We start from the raw sequence: 20,566 nt of genomic DNA, 5'->3' as shown, positions 1-20,566 counted from the left end.
ACCAGCTGATTTTTATGCACACAAGAGACCTGCATTCCACATATTAGCTACTGTGTGAAGGCCAAGCAAAACCGTGATGGTTTTCACAAGGTGTTTAAGCAGAAATACAACTTTTGCGCACAAGAGACGCTCACGCTGGGAGGTGCTGGACCCCAGCTGTGCATACCGCTAGGAGGCATACAGAGGGACATTTTGACTTAAAAACATAATTGAAGCCATCAGACGTGCTGCCTGCATCCATAGCTTTTAATACAGATTAACTGATGGGGCTGAAACAAAGGAGAAGGCACAGTGTACAGAAAGAAAAAGGAAAGAAAAAAAAAAAAAAGGAAAAAAAAAAGCAAAAAAAGATACCCTTTTATTTGTAGAGCTCTGATGAAACAACTTTCCAAATGCCATCCCATTTAAAAAACAATGGAAACCAACCTAACGATGTGTCAGTCAGTCACACTATACAGATCGCATCCTAAATTTCAAAGATGCCTTCATATCTTATGGACTATTTACATATGTATCGGTTAGGTAGTAAAGTTTCATTGCGATTCGTTTCTTTCCAGTACATACTTCTTTCAAATGGCAAAAATTAATAATAACCGACCTGGGGATGCATTTGCTTTAATGTACAAAACTTAGGAGCAAACAGCTAGGGCAATTTTCCTGAGAGAAGGCTTGTTCTTTGAAACTCCCGCTTTAGCAACTGGAAATACAGAAAGTGGATGGGTTTTGTTGCACTAAAAAGCCTAAGGATGCCTAGTTAAGTTTTTCTTTTAAATTATTTACGTACCATTAAGTTAAAATGTTTACATTCATTCATTCGTATAAAAACCGTTGTTAAATCTTATGCAAATGATTTAACACTGATTGCTGCAACGCAAATTGCACTTCTTTTTCTTAAAAAAAAAAAAAATTATTGTATATATGGAAGAGAAAATATCTGATTGCTACCCTGTTTACAAATTTCGACTGACTCTATACAGTTCAGCCACAAAACATGAACTTTCATGAACCTCAGTCACAGTGTACTTCAAAAGTTATAGAGCAGTCTCGCAAAGTGAGTAAATATCTTAAACAACAACAAAACCTCCTTCGCCAGCTCGATCCCGTGAGGTTTGTACCAAAGGCTGTGATTTCCTCGCCGGGCATTGCTGGGCTCTGGCACATGGGAGCAGAGCAAGGCGGGCACAGGATGGGTGAAGAGGTCAAATGTCCAGCTCTGGCGCCCACGCTGACTCCAGCAGTACACGCTACCAACACTTCAGAAAGTATCTGCTTATCTCTAATAATTCAAACTTCCCCAACGCTGACGGCATCCATCAAATTCTTGGGAGGAGAAGGTGATGAGAGAGTGAAAACAAATATACAATCAGAAAGGCAGCACTGCTGGGTGAGTTGAGGATGTGTTTCTGGAATCTATCAATAGGTCTAGGTTTCTCTCTTTTTTTTTTCCCCCAATTTTCCTTTTTATTTTTACTTTTTTTTTTTTCTTTCTTTTTTTTTTTTTTTTTTTTTTTTTTTTGAGTGTGTATGGCTGCATTTAGCTATCCCTTGGTGGGCACTTGCTTTCCCTACAGTTTTCTTGCATAGATGAGGATCAGGATGCTTCGGCAGAGCCTCTTAAGGGGGACTGAAAGCCGCCTCTGCCACCAAGGCACGGAAACAATTTCAGAGGAGCGTCCCTAGCCAGCACTCTCGCTGCCACCGCTCCGCAGAAGAAACCCCGCATGGACGTCTGGGGGCTGCTGCACAGTGCCAGGATCCAGCTTGGCTGGCAGCGGGTCATGCCAGAGCCAGGGCACACCAGTGATCCTGTCTGACGGACGCCGTCACCTCGGCCGTGGAGGTCAGGCTGACTCCTGTGTACAGCCCATCCTGACCTGAATACTTAAGGTTGCTGCTTTCGGGACTGGTGCTCTCTCCTGGGCCGGACATCACTGACGAGCTTGCCTGGAGAAGAATGGAAAGGGAGATTTCAGTGAGAGGGTGAGTTTTGCACTGCTTTTCTAAGCATTTGTGAAAATCCAGGGTTTGTGCCCTGCTCTTAAAACCACACAAGACCACAGAATGGCTGAGGACCACCCTGAGCAGGCTGCCCAGGCCCAAGTCCAGGCAGCAGCTAAGATCTCAAGGAGATTGCATGGCCCCTGTAGGCAACCTGCCTACAGCCATCACCTGCCCCCAAATTTTGTAGCTGACTCAATATTTTGGGGACAGCCTCTTCGTTTTCCTATGGTAGCAAGGCCTAACTAGGTTGACAGCTGTGTTTGGAGAACGGTATGGGGTTGTCTTCACAGCAAGGTAGAAAAGAAAGTGCACGATGTGCAAGAAAGTATCTGGAAATTAGACAGTAAGGTAGGAGGCATGCATGATGAAGGACACAATGCATGTGTCGCATCACTCTCTAGTGAAGAAACACAGACACCAGTGCCAAAAGTGTGAGCGAGGGATGGTGGCACCTCTAGTTTTACTCCTGCCATGGTAGAAGCCGAATGCATCCAGCAGTGGGTGCTGAGCACCTCCTGGAAGTCAGATTTCTTTGGCCCCCACAGACTTTAAGACATCTAAAACCACTCCTCACCATCCAATACACTCACCATGACCACTTAATCGCCACAAGGCTAACCACTTAGGGAGATGCCCAACTATGCTTCTAACCCAGGAGCACGGTTACTTCATGACACCTACCACCACCTACGCACCCCGAAACAAAGCTCAGGGAACCCTGGTAGGCACAAAGCTGAAACTCTGACCAGTGCTGTAATCAGTTCATTTATTTTAATAGAGAAACAGGGAGTTGCAAAGACAAAGAAACAATCATTTTTTCCATGAGGTTGAGCAGATCCACTAGAGAGGAAAAAAATTTGTGGTGCCAGACAGAGAAGGGGCAACATTTTTACCTGATAAAGGAAATGTTTAAGAGCTGACTTCATGCAAAATTAACTCTTGGATATGTCAACTTTGAAACCTTAATTTACTTGTTAATGGATAGTCTTCGGACAGGATTCCTTAAAAAGAGGAAGAAAAAAAAAAAAGCAAAAAAAAGACTATCCTAAACCCTGATTGCAGAAGCTTCCTGCCTGCTGTTTAAGTGAAAAGTATACATATTTAATCATTTTACAAGAGTAGAGTTCTTGGCTCTCCTGGAGCCATGCCAATCTAGCAGTTCTTACATAGGAAAAGCAGGGTTTTGCTTATTCAAAGGCAGATTCCAAACTGCACTTCCCAAAGCTTTTGTTGCTAACCCAGCTGAAACCTCACCTGAAAGAGGTACTCGTTGCCAGTGGTCAATTCTGGCTGTAACAAACCAGAGGCCAGTATTTTATTTATCTTTTATTAAAATGTCTGATGGCTGCTATTCTTGCACCCAGTTACATCAGCTGTTACGTCAAAACGCAACCACCGCTGCTCCAGAAAACAGACAGAATGGCTCCAATTTGAAAACATAATTTTATATTATCCCTCTATCAGATGCACAATTACTGTTCAGTAGCAGCTAATCTGTATGTCCTCTTCGTCTGCACCCAAATAATTCAATGAGTTGATTTTTGTGTGAACCTTTAGGTCCATTTTCAGGTCTTGCATCAACCCAGGTTTTTACAATTCACATTCATTGTGTGGACTCCTGTTGGCACCACATACCTATTTTTTTTAACAAACTGAGTGTCCCCACACTGGAAGAAGGGTTTAAATGACAGCAGTGTTTAGGTTTAGCAGAAAACACTGGGAGCTGTTTTGAAAGGTTCCTGTTTGCCCATATTTGCCGCTGTTGTTCCGGCAGGCAAATATCTTATCACTGCCTATTTTTTCCGGGCTCGGAAAATGTAGTTCGCCCTTTTCCTGATTCAGCCCCACAGAGGTGGGGCACAGTGCTCTGCCCTTTCCATACTGGGTTATCAGCTCCCCCTCCCTCTGGCACCCCAGAAGGGAGGACACAGAGGCATGTCCTGTTTGAAGGCCGCCCATCCCTATCCAACCATGGCTGGATCCTGGCCCCATTGAGCCAGCATGGGCAGGACCTGGGCTGGACAGCTGGGCCTGGAAACCCCACCTTGGTAATATCATGACAAAACCAGGCAGCTGAGGCAGCTCCCAAAGTGAGACATGGAAAACAAGTTCATGGAAAGGAGGTAGCCACATCTTTGAGAGAGGTGACCCAAGCTGCCTACCTCCGACTTCAGCAGAGGAAAGGCAGCAGAAAGTTTGTTGGTTGATTAGAGGACATTTGTTAGCTGGAATAAATGAACTGAACAATGCTGCTGAAGTCAAGATGCTACCCCAATTTTCAACAGCTGGCTCAATCAAATGAAATAATGGATTTGTTTTTATTGCTGGTATCTGATAATAAGATAGATAATCAATGAAAGTCAACTTCCTGAGGAAAAAATGATTGAAGTCCCAAACAGATATCTGTATCTGTAAGGGTGGTTTAAGGATCCCACCTCCTTTCTACACAAACCAGGCAGCCTGTGGGCAGGTTGTCTGGATCAGAGGTGACCTCTCTGTAGAGGATCTGCCCTCCATGCTCACAACCAGACCCCAGCCAGAACCACAGAGGGATTTAGACACCCACATCCTCCCCAGTCCTGCTAGCCCAGACCAGAAAAAGGCTGCTCAGCCCAGCTCTAGGGAAACATCTCCGGCTGGAAGACTCATTGTTTATTCTACCCACTCCTTCCTGCGCCGTCTGCCTGCCACGGAGACCAGGGAGAGGGGAGGGTGCTGAAAGGCAAAACCTCTGGTCAAGAAGTTGCACTAACATCTGGATGGGGTGGCTGAGAGCCTTGGTCTGAACCTCTGTTCCATCAGATAGACCTTTGCTCCTTCTGCTTCAAAAGTTCAAAACACTCCAGGAATTTTGGACATCACACTAAGTCTGTGTCTCAGCCAATAGGCTGTTCCTTTCCTCTTCCACTAGCATGGTTTAGCCTTGCTGCACTTAAATAATAACCGTAGTCAGCTGAAACACACTGGCAAAAACCTATTTCATATATAATTTATTCTGTCAAATGGTAGTGAGCCCTTTATTTTCCAGTCTCAGCCTCCCTTCAGTAACTGCCATCCCCACTCACAGCACTTTCTCCAAATACTCTATCCCTCCTTTCCAAACCGGGGTCTCAGTACTGCAAAACCACAGCTTTTCCCTGATTTAGTGACCCCCTTGCTACACAAAGCTGTAATTTCTTGCTAGCCTAATTGATCCTTTTGTTTATATTGCTGATGCGTAGGTTTACATATCTTCTAATCTCTCCTTTGTATTATAGAGACATAAATCTGTGGTTAATACTTCATTAATTTCCTAAAGGAGGCAACTTCCAGCATGGTTTGGGAAAGCTGATGACCCCTCTGCTGTCGAGGGCTGTTTGAATAATTGGTTTTATTGCTTTTGCAATAAAGCTAAACAAAGCAAAATATATGTGTCTATAAGCATGCATAAGGCTTGAGTAGAACAAAAAATACTCCTTTTTCCTTGGCTTTCCTCACTGAAACAAAAAAAGATGGATTGCTTTGTTCCATTTGATATAAAAAGAACTGCTTTCTCTTGAACACGTGTACACACAGAAAAGAAAATGAACGGCTAAATTTATGAAACTGAGTGGGAAGAGAAAAGCAGAATCCTTTTTTGTGTAAGAGCAAAGACTAATGCAAAAGAGGAAAGAGATCTGGATTAATTTCCATTCCCTGACAGGGAAGATTTAACCTGACATTTCATATCTCCCAGCATAATGCCCTGACTACCGGACTATTTGGTGCTTTAGGTTGCCACGTCCCTCATGCCTCCTACTGATCTTATTCCACCTGCTTTAAATATTTACTCATACCAGGACTGAGGCACTGTGTTCTCATTTTCCAGGTGAAAGTCCTAATGACTATGCTGGTGAGTCTTTCTCATCGAAGCTGCCCCAGCAGCTAACAGATTACTCTGCATTAAATGAAATATCATCATCACATAGTCTGAAGGAGCCTCAGCCATTCAACTTTCCAATATCCAGGTGGCTGGGAAATATTTTTAAGAGGTCACGGTTCATCCACACTCTGGGAGATACTGTACTCACTTTGGTTCCCCTGTCACCTGCATTTATCTCCTATCAATGTGCTGCCCAGAAGAGAGCAAATATCAAAACCTCCAACAATCTCGTGAAGCCTCTTCTGAAAACAAAACAGAACGAGTATGCCAGAAGCTATTCAGTGAATTCAGTTCAGACTGTCTTGTCATCTGGGGAACAGCTAGAGCTGTGTTTTTCTTCCTGCTAACCAACTGCAAAGACTGGTTCCTTCAGCTCTCCCACTTTCCATACTACAACATAGAAAAGCTGGTCCTGAGCCACTTTCTGAAGGTCAGCCTCCAAAGGAAGTAAATAAATGTTTTACCTGTAAGATGTCTGTCTTAAGTTATTCTGCATTTACTCTGTGGTGTGAGGTTATGGTCCTTTTGAAATAGCTCTTGACTGGAGGCAAAGGGCGCAGCACAGTCCTCTGCAAGAGGAACTGCTCTGGTGCTGCTGAGCCTCTACTGACATCAGCTCTGGCTCAAGGAGCCTCCATGCCCTGCCATGAAAAGCAGATTTTACAGCAGTTTTCATCCTGCCTTTTGTCCTAATAAGGGAATAAAGCCCTTCTGGTAATCACATCAGTTGGAGCCCCTGCATGGAAATGTATGGGTGTGCACTAAAGACCGTGCCCTTCATTTAGCAAATTATTCTGCATAGCTTTTCTCTGTGCTGTTTCAGCAGCAACAAAGGGAAAGCAGGTATACATGCAGATGCAGGCTGCCTGAAATCTTCAAGTCTTCTTTTTATGGGGATGTTAGGCAACTTCATATATCATGCAGTTGGGCCTTTTCCATATTAGTAACACAGGACACCCAGTACTTACACTGCTTAGGAAAACAGAAATGGGCCTAAATCCTAGATCCAGATGTGAATTTGGCAAATAGCTCCTTCACAATGGGGCAACGAAATATCTCCGATCCAAACACTTTTTACATCTTGAGATGTTTGAAATCAACTTTGCACCCATAGCAATTCATTAATCACATCACTTAAATGTTTAAACTTCAGCTAGAATGTAAAATCAACATTAAAGGTTCCTGACAATTTGTCTTGAAATTGGCATCGCATGAAGTTCCCTTCATGAAATAGAGTGTCTCAAAGACACTTTCGTGAGTAATTGCTGCCCTTCTCTTTTTCTGCCCTCCCCTCTTTATTTTACTTTAAAAGAGATAAAGAAAGGTAGGGCAAAAAGTGAGTATTACTGACACAAATGAATTCTGCTGAATTTCATTTCCATTAGATTTTTACATAACTAGGAGCTCTTTTGGCAGCCTCCCACAAGAGACATAATAAATTACTTTTGTACCAGTAGAGGAATTCATTTTCTCTGTTTCATTTAGCAACAACATGGCTGTGAATTTCAGACAACAGTTTCTAAAACGTCATCATATTTTTTCTGCCTAATGTCAATTTGGCATTTTTCCCTTTCTCGCAGAAGGGCCAGAGAAGAAAAAAACAGAGCAAGGCAACAACAAGTTGCCATGTCAATTGTGCAATGTGCAGGGAATGGACAAGTACACTCTCTGAACAGGTGACCAGGTTTCAGCAACATCACCCTTCTTGTTAAGGCAACCAAAGATTAGAGAGACAGGATTCATCCATCTGAGGGCTTTTACCTCCTGACATGGCCTGAAGAAGCTTATTCTCCTCGTGCAAAGCCACTGCCTGTGCTAAGAATAGACACAAACCTTCAGGCTATCAATAAGTCAGCTCAAACGTGGAAAAAAAAAAAAAAAAAAGAAAAAAGAAAAAAAAAAAGAAAGAAAGAGAAAAATAGAACTCCTGTGTATCTGTGCTTCACACACATGATCAGATTAAAGGCTTCCATGTTCTAAAATGCTGCGTTCCCTTTCCTCTTGACAGCTTCAATGGGCTTTAAGAGCACCCGGCTCATGACGTTTTGGCTCACGGGCTCCTCCATCCCACTGAATTGCTGATGCTTGAGCACAGCAGGAGACACAGCCCACCTCCATCGCTTCCTTCTACAGGATTTTTGCACACAGGAGGTATTTTGCATATGTTTTGTACACACAGGTCACATCTGGGGGAATGATGGTAGAGAAAAAGCCGTGACTGTCCTCTCCAAGCCTGATCTACAGAAAAACCAGGGATGTCCTGGCACAGGGGTTGCCCTCATGTAATTAAGAGCAGCCTCAGGGTTTCTGCAAGTCGCTCATAGTTGCCAGCATCTCCCAACTCATCTTTTGCCTTGGGAACACTCAGCTCTCTCTCTCCTCTGTACCCCCACAACTCCTCCTGCCAAAATCACATCACAAAGTGTACCAGTAAAACGATAAAAGAAATATTGCTAATACCAGTTCTGACACACTGTCCTACAGAGAACGGCTGCTGAAAGGAAAGCGGACGACAGCCAGCCAAGAAATTGGCAGCACGGGGAAAACGGGATCTCTCTGTAATGTCTCTCCTTCCAGAGGAGTGCACAGCTGCACCACCTACAGCCCACACCTCTGAGGCTCAGGGTAGATTTTGCTGATAGGTTCTACCCATTGTATAAATCACACGACATTCCTCAGGTCAGCAGGCATCCAAAGGGAAAGGTAAGGAAAATCTGGCTGATTTTTTTTTTTTTTTTTTCCTTTTGCAAATATTAGGGGAGAAATTAAAACAGTATTAAATGCGGGGAGCATGAAACCCAGCATATACTGCGTATTTTCATTGCTGTTTCTCCCCCCCCCCCTTTTTTCTTCCCCTGTTTATTTTATTGGACTGTCAGGGTTTTCTCATGTCAAAGAGGAGTCCTGTTAATAATATCCTTGCCTGACAGCATCAGAACCAAAAACCCAATGCTTCTGAAACTGGGTGGCCCTGCCAGCCAACAAACAATTGCATCAGCTAAAAATGCTTTTTGTTGTTCCTTTCCCTCTATACAATGAAACTCTGTACGTCAGTAATAAAGCCATTGATAGGAACTGGGATGTGGGAGTGCTGGGACATATTGAAAAATAGTTATTATAAACAATGTCCTCTTTTTATTAATAAAGAAGCAGAGAAAGCCACATTAGGAAAGCTTTTGAAAGAAATGATGTGGCAGATTAAAGGATAGGAAGATCAAAAGGAGCATGGATATGGGTATGTATAGCCAAAAGGTTAGGAATTAATTTGTATTAAGGCATTCAATATTAACAGTAGTATTTGTTATTAAATGTGATATCTGAGCGAAGAAAGGCAGTTTGTGATGATATGAGTGTGTGACTTAAAATAAGGATCAAAACTACTAGAGCTCATGGCTGTCAAAGGCTGAGCACCCGACCCTGGAGGAGCCTGCTGCTAGCAGCGGGCTGATCCATATGCATTGCAGTCAGCTAGGATCCTCTGCCTGCTTTCAGCTGGGTCTGGGTCCGAGTGTACGAATACAGCTGAGTTTAAACCAAAAGGCATTATGCTTCCCTTCAAACAGCAGGGCAAATTCTTATCAAAGAGCATTTCAGAAACAAACAGCATGTGTGTAAATGTTTCTTGAAAGGATCAGTTGGGCACCATTTGTTGGTTTTGCTTCAGAGAAAAACCTTTGAGAGAATAAGCAAAACACTTCAAAACAAAAGGGCTTGGGCTAAGCCGTGCTTAACTTAATCATAAAAATTATATAGATCTTAATTAAGGGGTTTGTAAAGTACTTAAGCTTGTCGATCTGTTTACAGCTATATGTAATATCTTCCGAAAATCTTGTTCCAGTATCAGCTAACAAAAGTGGAAAGTTTATTTAGATTATTGTTCTGCTAGATAAGATAAAAGCTGTGATAACACCGCACGGTGATCGGCCTGCTTACCAATACGGATGCCGTGTCACTACTCACCCCCGAGGCTGCCGGCTGTGTGCTTGGGGAGGCGTTTTTGCTACAGTCGTCTGAGTTAGTAGAAGACGTGGATGTTGGAGTCATAGGAACTGCAGTAGTACTGTTACCTGAAACATCAGGGTCTGGCATTAAAAACAAGAACTTTCCAGCCTAGGAAAAGAATTCTAGCATCTCAACTACCTGATCTTTTCATATTTACCAGAGCATGCCTTTGACTTATTTATGTTCTTAGGTTTTCGTTTCCTCGTCTGAATTCCTTCTTTTTTCATAGCAAGTGGTCGGGGAACCTGAAAAGAATAAATTTCCACACCAGTCTTAGAGTTCTGCGTGTGCTCTAGTGGCCAAAAATCAAAAATAGACTATAAGAGCAAAGAGTGATGTTGAAAACGCCTGTTCAAGTCACGTACACCAAGTCATTTTTCCTCTCACAACATAGCGATTCCAAAAAGCATTGTATTCTCTTTGGGCAAAATCATGAGCTGATTCAAGGGGAGGTTTTTTTTATCGGAATAAAGAAGTGGGAAAATGTTCTTTGTTGATGTAGGCTAAACAGCTTTTCCAGCACCTCGGTTGGTCCACAGATTAACAGCACCAGTTTAAAGGAGAAAAAGCACTGTTTGGCCACAGGTCATATGACATTAAATTGGACTGGATGTATCTGATCCCTTATTTCTTTTTCCAGCCAGTTGGAGATTATCTTCAGTGGTTTGTTCTGTAAAGCAAGAATGCAAATGAGGGGAAAAATTCTTCTCTCCTTGCAGACCACAAACTGGTTACCAGTTACTCAAACTGGATCGACACCTGTAAGCTTTATAGGACAGAAGCTTCACGCCATAATCAGCGTAGCATTGGTTCTTATAAGCAGTTCTGCATGTGATGTAGGATTAGAGTATCCAAATTTATGTTTGTAGAGAAAACGAGTTCAAAAGTCAGCTTTGTGCTTTCTGTATAATCATTATGATTATATGGAAAACCTTGGCTTAAAATGTATTTTAACTTCATGATAACATGAGTTAGTTTGGGAAAATGCAGTTCAGCCATGTGCTTACTATCATTGTTTTTAAACCAGTGAAAAAATTTACTTTCTTTTCAAAGGCTGGACCATGTACCAACCAATCCTAACGCCCACTTTCTTCAAGCACATGAGGCTCAGCCTTAACATAACCCAATGGGTCACCGTGGGCTCCAAGTCTCAAGCCATATTCCATCACATGCAAGTTATTTTCTTCCTGCATTATTGCCTGCCAAGGCTGAAATCGCATTTAAAGTTTTGCTGGCTTACCTACAGTTGTAATTGCATTTAAAGTTTTGCCCGTCTGGCCTATGAAAAGCTGTCCTATTAAATGACCAGTGTTTTCTTTTTTCCCTGACTGAAATCATGGCGACAAAAAGACCTCTGCCAATTATCCTAAGGCAGTTTCTTCATACAGATCTGTACCAATTTGCAATGACAAATCCCTTCAGGCACTGTCAACTCCATAACTTGCTAAAAGGGGAGAGCCATTTTCCAATGCCCTTTTCAGTCACTTTGTCAATTTCATACACCTCTTTTTTTTTATTTTTCTTTTCTTTTTTTTTTTTTTTCTCTGACTCCATAGTCCAAGACTGTTAGAGTCAACAGAAACTTTGCCCTGGCTTTGGGAAGCCAAATGCCACTCACATGCTGTGCCCAGTGCCACCAGAGGGACAGACCTTCTGCCAGCACTCACCTGAGCCTGGGGGACAGGGCAGCCAAGCGCGAGGGGACACGGTACATAGGCCAGAGGGAAAACGGCACTTCAGTCAAAAAGGACTTTCTTACCCCGTGAAGCTTCATGTAGAGGCCGCAGGCGTTGCAGACGGGCTCACCCTCAGCGTTCCGGCGCCAAAGGGTGGTGGTGGTGGTGTGGCAGTTGGCACAGGACAGGCCAAGCCGCCGCGACGAGGGCTGTGGGCAAAAGGAGGCAAACACACATGAACAGGTGGGTAGGAGCAGACAGTTGGTGTCTTTGCAGTTAATATTCCAAAGGTGAGGATGGCGGGAGTTTTTTATAGCATTTCTGAAGGATATCCTAGAACTGATGCAAGATTATCCTCATTTTCAAGGCTGAAAAGATGGCTAGAAGAGCCTGCAAGTCGCACATGGGAACCACCAACTGGGGCCTCCACTGAGACCAGGGGGTATTCCTCCAACAGGACAGACCACAACACCGCTGCACCAAATACGCCCCTGCAGTCCTGGGACACAACAACAAGCTTGGGCTTGGGCAAAGGAGAGAGGCTGAGGGCATCTTTCAGAGAGGGGAACACATCAAAAAGCATCAACTTGTGGAAGGGCTTCCTTATCGTCCTGTGCTTTAATATCATGAGAAAAAACAGCGCGCCTTGGGAACGTGTTTTACGGAGGGGAGCTTTCCCTCGGCCGTCAGAAAAGCTGGTGTGAGACAACAAGGTCCACATTGCAAATAAGCCATTTATGGCACTCTTCCGTGGAGTTTGGAGCCAAGATGAAGCAACCCGGTATCAGAAATAACCGCATAACCCGGCGCTTTATGGCTGCAGGCTGTATATCATAAGTGAAGGCAGTCCTCATAAACATGTGAAATGAAGGTGAATGGGTTATAAAAGTTCCTGTAACAAGTGATCTCTTTTACGTTCATCACAAGCAAAGAATTCCAGCTACATCGTAAATCTATTATTTTTCAAAGTATCGCATTGTCAAGAAAAAAATTATATATATATATGTATATATATATTTAAAAAAAAAAAAAGCCAGCAACTGGCAGCTGAACGAGCTTACGTGGAAAAGTCAGCTTTAGAGAACTGCATTAATCTTATTTTGGCCATAAAGCACCCATAACTGAAATGACTGAGTTGAGGGTACTATGCCCTTCCTCTTGAATCATTTACTGCTGGGTTGTTAGGCACAGCTCAGTCACCTTTGATACCACAGAGCCGCCCGCCATTTGGGAAACACGCAGCAGTGCTTTAAGTGTGGAGAATATTCCAGAGCAATGACCGAGTTTCTTGAATTTGGGCTGTTCCAGTTTCTTTCAAGGGGAATTTAATGCTGTGGCTCAGAGCAAGCTCCAGATTTAATAGGATTTGTGCAACTTTGGAGCAGTAATTCATTATTAATTGCACAATAATAACAATTTAAAAATGCACCAAATATAACACAGACTATTTCCATGTATTTCAGATGTGTCTACTTTCTAATCTCAAAAATCCAGTTCTCACAACACCAGAATTTTTGGACTCAAATGCACATAAATACATGGCCCATTGCACCACACAATGCAATACGAGTTTCACGTGGAACAGGTTGTAACAAAAGTTGGTCATAACACATAAGCTGCATTTTCTTTCTTTGCAAGCAAAATGCCATTTCGCTGCTAAACCCTTCTGTCCTTCGTACGCAGGCTGCTGTAAATCTAATTTTATTCCTGTAGCTTTGCTCATTCCTGTATCTAAACAAACGAGAGGTTTGGGGCACATTTTGAAGTTAAAATGGCTTTTCCACCTCAGGAATTTTATCAGAAACTTTGGGGAAATCTAAACATGTTTAGCATTTTCAAAACATTTTCCCTTCTCACCTACATATTTCCAACGGCGTGAGCACGCAGCCGCCTCTGATTTATAGCTCTGGCCAGCGTGCTTGGTGCAGGCTATTGCACAGAGCTATTTCAGAGTTATTTAGCCGAGGTGTCGGGCTGAAATCAGGCTGCTGCCTGACTCCGATTTGGTCTCCTCAGCCCTCTCCCCACTCAGAAATGGTGAGCATGGCTGGGGAGAGGTACGAGCCCACCGAAATCCACTCCCGGCTTTGGTGCCCTGGGCAGCCAAGCTCCCCATTCAGGAGATAACACCTCCTGCACTGTGATTTGGTGCACAGCTGGCTACAAATACACAGGCACCCAGCGGCAACCAGCTCCTGCCTCAGCGTTACGTTAACTTCGTCCCTTTAAGCAGAGGTGAGGTCTCTTTTGGAACGCGGACCATCCACTACCTGAGTGTCAGTTTTTTGCCTTCCCCCGTTAAAGGCATTAAATTCAGCCTGTTGTGAAATAAAGGATGAGTTTAAACGCTACAAAAACAGGGACGGAGCGGAGCAGCTGGTTTGATTGAAAGGCTCTTGAAGGGCCGATCGCTTTGCTACGCCGTCTCCGTACACAAGGGTCCAACCATCAGCTTGGATTATAGCGGTGTGATTTATTGTGGCTCGCTCCTAACAGCCATTACCAAGGCACGGATTCTTTTTCCCCGCTGACCTCCACCCAGATTTGCTAAACATAATGTGCAGTTCCCACTTGGTAAATTCTCTCCTCGCCTATTCAGTGCCAGCCCGAGTTATAAACAGGGGCTCTGGTTTGTACTATTTATTTCCCCCCCACACCCCGGTTTTAGGAAGGTATTTTTAGAAAAATCACCGCTCATTTCTTAGGAGTCAAACAAAACAAAGGCTATTATCGTCGTTTAAACAATTGCTTTTCTTTGAGTTATATACAAAACTTGCTTACGTTCCCAAGGATCGAGCTCTCGGCAAACAAAGCAGGTCTGCAGAAATTCCCGGCTCTCTCAACAAACACTTTCCAAACCCGATGACTATTAAAATTTTTTCCATCCCTTTGGGAAAGTTTTGGAAGTAAACTCGCTCACCGGTAGGCTCCACTAATGCAAAATAAATCCCAAACACCTGTGTATGGGCAGAGGGTCCCAAAGACAGGCCCTTTGCCTGTGCCACCACTGCGCTGGCCTCTGAATTGGGACAGCTCAGACGCGTCCCTACGTCTCTACCCCCCCAACACCCAGCCCGCAGTCCACACTCACCACTCTCTTCTGGGGCTTGATGAGGGGCCGGTTGATGCCGTTCATTTTGTGGTAGAGCCCGCAGGCGTTGCACAGGTAGTGCCCGGTGCCATCCCTCCTCCAGAGCGGGGTCTGAATGGAACCGCAGTTGACGCACTCGCGACTCTCAGAGAGGTCTTCCAGCAGCTCTGCGGGCAGGAGCGGGGCACTGAGATGAGGCACGGCCGAGCCATTCCCCCGCAGCCCTCGAGGGTGAATTATTTAAAATCCCCCCCGCACCACCTAATCTTTTGGTGGTCTTTTCCTTGAATCCCACCACACTCGCTCCTAGCGCAGCCGCTGCTGCCGAAATGCCTTGCGGTAATGCCCTGCCGTAATACAAGCCCAGGACCCTTGCGCTTCGCCACCCTGCTCCGAGCCCACCTGAGGGCCCAGAGCGGCTTTACTCGGTGTCCCCGCCGGTCAAAGAGCCGTGCGGCTTTCTGATGGGAAACACCTAGCGAACGGGTACGGCTTCGGCCTGAGAGCGCCTGGGCTCCGAGCTATAAAGGGGAACGAACGCTTGGCTTATTTAGTTCAATTCCTTCTCGGTGGGTGAGGGGGAAATGGAAAAATCGGAGGCCATCGTGCTCCGACGGCTGCGGAGCGCTGGGAAAGTGCTGAGCACGGCGAGGAGAAGAGAGAACGCGAATGTAAAAGCGAACGCCTTCCCCTTGCCAATCTCCGTGCTTTGTCTATTATATATATATATATTCTTTTTTTCTTTTTGGGGGGGAGGGGGGAGGAATAAAAAATTTAAAAAAGGAAAAAAAAAAAACCCACACTCCAAAACGAAACTGCATCAAATATAAACGTTGCCTGCATCGTTCCGTGCTGAGCGTGGAAACGCGGAGCGCGGCGGCGGCCCCGAGGCATTAATCGTGCAGGGAACGGCCCTTCGTTGTGCATCAGTACGTGGCTAAGGGGGATCGGAGAGCTGCGGATCGCAGCGCCAACACTGATCCATCCCCACGCCAAGCACCGAGGCGATGCTCCACGAGCGCTGGAATCGCTGTTTGATTTGTCTTTCTTCGGTAGTTCCCTTCGCGCTGACCGAAAGGAATTGTGCTCTGATCGCACTGCTCGGGCTTTTGTTTTTTGGTTATTTATTTTCCTCGTTATTATGTATTTTATTTCCCTTAACTCTTGAGAAATATATTTCTCACCGTGGAAAGCAAAAGCAAAGGGCTGATTTGAGATTACTTTTTGGTAGCCCTGAGAGTGACGTTAAGTTGAGCTGCATCAGATCGCCTCGTGTTTTCTTAGAAGCAAACCAAACGAAAGCGATGCCTGCGGGCTGCTGTGAGCCGCCCGTGCCACTGCCGTGCCCGACACAGACACCCCGCAGCTCTCCCACCGACGGGCAGCCCCGGCCCGCACTCCGCCGCCCCGACAACGACCCTGTGGGGACGGGAGGAAGCCCGGAGCGGGGCAGAGCCGAAGCCCATCGGGTTCCATCGGTACTACCCCTTCTATCCTTCCTTTATCCCGTCTCGCATCCTCCATCCCGAAAAAGCCTTTACGCGTTTTTATTTGCTGTTATTTCCCCCCTTCGCTTTACGCTGCGATTTGGGGAAATGGTGTTCAAAGCGTTTGTTAAAACCTCGGCTTTGCTCTGCTCCGTTCCGCCACAGCTTCCTCCTCGACCACCGTGAGCGGGAGCCGAGCGGAGCTTTCATATGTCCGACAGCCGCCCGGTGCCACCGGGAGACGGCGGGGACGGCCCGGGGGGCGGCAGCGGCCCGGGGCGATGAAGCGGGGATGGGCCTGGGGCTGTGGAGAGTGCGGGTGTACACACACGTCTGTGCATACATCCCCATACACAGGTATATATCAGCATATATATACCTGTATATGTAAGTATATAGAGACATATAATCATATATACATATATATACATCTATATATATACATATGTACTCTCGCACAGTCCCATCTCTCCCTCCACACGCTCACTCCTACCCCTACAAACACCCTTTAAAGCCGCCCGATCGGCAGCGATCGTCACACGGCTGCGATTCCAACAGCGATGTCCCCCTCAGCCTCAGCGCTGTGACACCTCCGGAACCATCGGGACATCCCAGCACGGCAGCAGCGCTGCTGCCCGTTCCTATCGACGGAGCGAGGCTGAGTCTCACTTTCTTTAAAATATATATAAATATTGGCTGGGGTTTGTTTGGTTGTATTTTTTTTTCACTGAAGTAAGGAAGCGCTTTGCGGATGAAATCTTGATGTAGTCCAACCGATAAGTAATTCAGCAATTAAGCGATCCCATAATTAATTTACTAATGCTATGGTTAAGAACGGGCTCGCACTCGGGGACGGCAGAAAACCCCAGAACTGAGAAACAGCCCCGCTCGTCCCCCCCCTCCCCCCATCCCGGCACCGTTCCGCTTGGCGACAGCCCCGACCGAAGCTCCGTTCCCGACCTCTCCCCCCGTACCCCACGCGGCCGCCGGCTGCCCCTACCTGCGCTGGGAGCCCGCACGGGGATGGGCGCCGCTCGTCCCTGCAGGCAGTGCAGCACGGAGTTCTCGAAGGGCGCCGCGGGCCAGGCGGGGCCGAGCTGCGGCCCCACGTAGGAAGCGTAGGGAGCCGGGTAGGAGCCGTTCAGCGGCCTCGGCAGCGCTCCGTACTGCTCCCTCGCCGCCAGCCCGCCGCCGTACTGCTCCCGAGAGGCGCCGTTGGCCACGGGCGGGCTGGGCGAGTAGGGGAAGCGGCCCGAGGGATGCGCGCCGCCCGCGGCGCCGTACGACGGGCTCTCGGTCGCCGGCTGCGACCAGACGTGGCCGGCCGGAGCGTGGCCGGGCTGGGCCGCTCCGCCGCCCTGCAGGTAGGGCAGCGTGGGCAGCACGGAGCCCACGCGGGTGGTGGGCACGTAGACGGGCGAGCTGGGAGCGGAGTGCATGAAGCCGCCCGGAGATCCGTCGTAGGGCGCGGGGCCCTGCGAGGCCGAGATAGCCAAGGTCTGGTACATCGCCGGCGGCCGCTCCGAGTCCGGAGGCAGCGAGAGCGGCAGCGGGACGTCCTCCTCCCGGCGGGCGGGCGGGCCGGGAGCGGGGACGGCCCCGAGGTGCGGCGGGGCGGGTCGGGGGCTGCCGCCGGGCTCCGGAGCGGGGGTCCCGGAGGTGGAGGAGGAAGAGGGCGAAGGAGGCGCCCGGGCGGCGAAGGGGTACGAAGACGCAGCGCACCGCTCCGCCGCGCAGCAGCCGCCTTCAGCCACGGCCATGCAGCTCCGCTCTGCGCGCTGGGTGGGGACGGGAGGGAGGAGGGAGAGGGGAGGGGGTCCGTGGGGTGGGGGGGTAAAGGGGGGGGCGGGACGAGAGAGGGAGGGGAGGGGGGAGAGAAATGACAACAACAACGTTAGCGCCGGGCGGCCGTAACGGGACCCGCCGGCTCCCGTCCTCACCTCCGCGACCCACGGCTGCGGGGGGGGGGAGGCAGGGGGACGGGGGTGCGGCAGAGCCCCTTCCTCTGTCACCGCCGTCGTTACGATTCCCGGTGCGATGAATGAGTCATTTGACAGTGTTCTGCAGTGACAAGCACCGGGAAGGCGATCGCTCTGAGGTTACTTCGCGCACCGCCTCTATCGTCCGCTCCTTCCCAGCACGGTGTGGGGGGAAAGCGGACGGGAGGGGCTCGGGGCCGGAGCCTACGACTGCAGGGACAGGGACCGGGATGGCCGGGATCTCCGAGAGGAGACGGTGTCTCTAAGAGGGGGCACCCGTAGGGATCGACACGCAGATGGGCGCGGAGCGCGTCTCCCTCCCGCCCGAGATAAGCGGCAGATAAGGGCCGGCAGCTAGATAAGGCTGCGGCCCCGCCGTCGGATGTTTGCCCACAAACCTCCCTTGGGCTCCCCCGGCGGAAAGCGAACGGAAAGGAGCGGGGAGAAGGGGGGCCCAAACCTGCTGCCGGCTCCGGGCCGGGAGGGATCCAGCGCCGAGGGGCAGCGGCGGCGGCGGGCGGCGTATAAATGGGAGAGAGGAGGCGCCTCTCGCCGCCGGGCCGGGAAAGTGCAGGCGGAGCGGCCCTGATTGGGCTCCGGACGCTGAGCAAACAGCGGCTCCGCGGGATCTGCGGGCTGGGCGGCCGGGGGGGCACCGCACCGCTCGGGGCCGGGCAGGGGAGGAGGGGGCGGGGGGTGCCGAGCTCGGCGGTGTCGCTGCCGTTAACCCTTCGTTCTGCTCCTTAGCATCAGAGCGCTGCGAGGGGGAACGCACGCTCCTCCCCGGCCGTCAGGTGAGGCCAGAGCCGTGTGCGAGCCGGAGGCTGTGCGCGTTTCTCCGCTGCTTCGTTCTCATTCTTTTTTTTTCTCCCTCTTTCTCACCCCCCCTCCACCCTCCTATCCTCTTATCTCAGCTGTGTACAAACTGATAGCGGGAAAGTGAGTGGAAATTAAAATAACGGCGTTGCCCCGAGGTTATCGCCTGCGGATCTGTCGGCGTCGTTCCGCGAAGGGCGGGGATGGAGGGGGGGGATGGGGGCGAGAACCTGGGGGGGCAGAATGGGGGGTGCGAAGGGGGAAAGTTCCTCTGTCGGATTGTAGCTTTCCTCCGGGCTCTGTGTGAGTACTGATGTTCTCCTACCGGATTAGGAGTTTTGTTTTATTTGTATTTTATCCTTTAAAAATAATCATTTTTATTTCATATCATCGCATTCCATCGTTATTTTTACCTTTCGATGTTTGTTAACGGGCGTAACAACACGCGGAAAATAACCTTTTCAAAGCAGCCATCCGCCGTCTCTCAACGCCCCGCGCTCACTCCCCACACGACTTTGCCACGTAAAACGCTTTTTCTTTCTCCCTCCGTGTTCTTTACCTGCCGGGGAGCCCCGGGGGTGATACAGACGCCGCCTCTCCCCCCCACACAAACAACGATCCCGCCCCTAAACGTCGCCGGCCCAACGCTGCCTTCGGGTCGGGCCGAGCCCTGAGGGGCACCGACCCCCGGCACGGCTGTGCCCCCGCCTCCCTGCAGCCGCCAGCTCCTCGTGGCCTCGCTCCGTGCTCTCTTCAGACGTAACGGTGAGCCCCCAAAAGAACCAACCCCAAACCCCACAGCCGGGCTTTGCAATCCCTTAGGGCAACCCCATCGGAGGCAACTCATCTCAGGGAGGGCCGGGCCGGCTGCGAGGGGTCACTTTGGGGACCGTCGCGCTCTCCCCGGGCGGTGTTTATGTAACGCGATGTACTCGAGCGGCGCGGGGAGAGAGTGGGGCCGGGCCGATAACGCAGCGCCCTGAGCGCCGACGTGCCGCCTGAGCGCCCCTCCGCTCCTTATCCCAGCGCCTTAAAATCCGCTCTTATCGCCTCCACCCCCCGCGCTGGGACATCGGGGCCGGCGTTATCGCCCTGGCAGCGGCGGGGCGGGCAGCGGGCGATCCGTCCGTCCCCTCGGGCCCGACGGTTGGTGGAACTCTCCCCCTAAAAGCCCACGGCGCTTCGGAGGGGATCTTGACGCGTCCCCCTATCCCCTATCGATAAGGCGCTCCCAGAGCTGGAAAGAACATTTCGGTTTTTGCTTCAAAAACCTGCGAGCAGAGCTGAGCTCCCGTTCCTGCTCTAAGAACCTCCGCGGGGGCCTTACGCGGGCCGAAACAACCGCCTTCCCCTCTGTTTTTAGCTTCGGCTTCTTCGTTGTTTCTATTGCCAGCACCGCCGGCAACGGGAGTCCCGTTGGAAACAATGTTCGTGAGGGAGAGCTGGAAACAAAGATGCAATTTACATATATGCGCACACTTATATATATATGTGTGTGTGTGTGTGTGTGTGTGTGTATATATATATATATATATATATATATATATATATATATATATATAAAAAATTGCATCTTCTATACACGCAAGAAATATATAAATATATATATACAC

At 48.6% G+C, this 20,566-nt stretch overlaps 1 protein-coding gene across 2 annotated transcripts; it reads right to left on the bottom strand.

Annotated features, from left to right (window-relative positions):
- Nucleotides 1–228: 228 nt before the first annotated feature.
- GATA6 (GATA binding protein 6) lies at nt 229–18,693 on the bottom strand. Of its 2 annotated transcripts, none has more exons than XM_015855424.2 (7): nt 18,598–18,693; nt 17,159–17,936; nt 14,672–14,838; nt 11,664–11,789; nt 10,062–10,149; nt 9,836–9,969; nt 229–1,944 (listed from the first exon to the last, which is right to left on the bottom strand). In XM_015855424.2, the coding sequence occupies exons 2-7, from the start codon at nt 17,916–17,918 to the stop codon at nt 1,777–1,779; spliced, it is 1,443 nt and encodes a 480-aa protein (XP_015710910.1). In that variant the 5' UTR covers nt 17,919–17,936; nt 18,598–18,693; the 3' UTR covers nt 229–1,776. The 2 variants fall into 2 exon arrangements, with proteins under 2 accessions (XP_015710910.1, XP_015710911.1); XM_015855425.2 differs by having other exon boundaries at nt 9,863–9,969.
- Nucleotides 18,694–20,566: the final 1,873 nt, after the last annotated feature.

The sequence above is a fragment of the Coturnix japonica genome, chromosome 2 (assembly GCF_001577835.2).
Source record: "Coturnix japonica isolate 7356 chromosome 2, Coturnix japonica 2.1, whole genome shotgun sequence".
NCBI lineage: Eukaryota > Metazoa > Chordata > Aves > Galliformes > Phasianidae > Coturnix > Coturnix japonica.
The sequence above is the reverse complement of the archived record's forward strand: the minus strand, read 5'-3'. Positions and strand labels throughout refer to the sequence as shown.

Bases quoted from the DNA above. Each gene is read 5' to 3' on its own strand.
- GATA6 (XM_015855424.2), bottom strand. From the start codon at position 17,918: ATGGCCGTGGCTGAAGGCGGCTGCTGCGCGGCGGAGCGGTGCGCTGCG. The intron at 14,839-17,158 runs GTAGGGGCAGCC...TCCTGCCCGCAG, and splicing joins CGTGCGGGCTCCCAGCGCAG to AGCTGCTGGAAGACCTCTCT. The intron at 11,790-14,671 runs GTGAGTGTGGAC...TTTTGCCCACAG, and splicing joins TCAAGCCCCAGAAGAGAGTG to CCCTCGTCGCGGCGGCTTGG.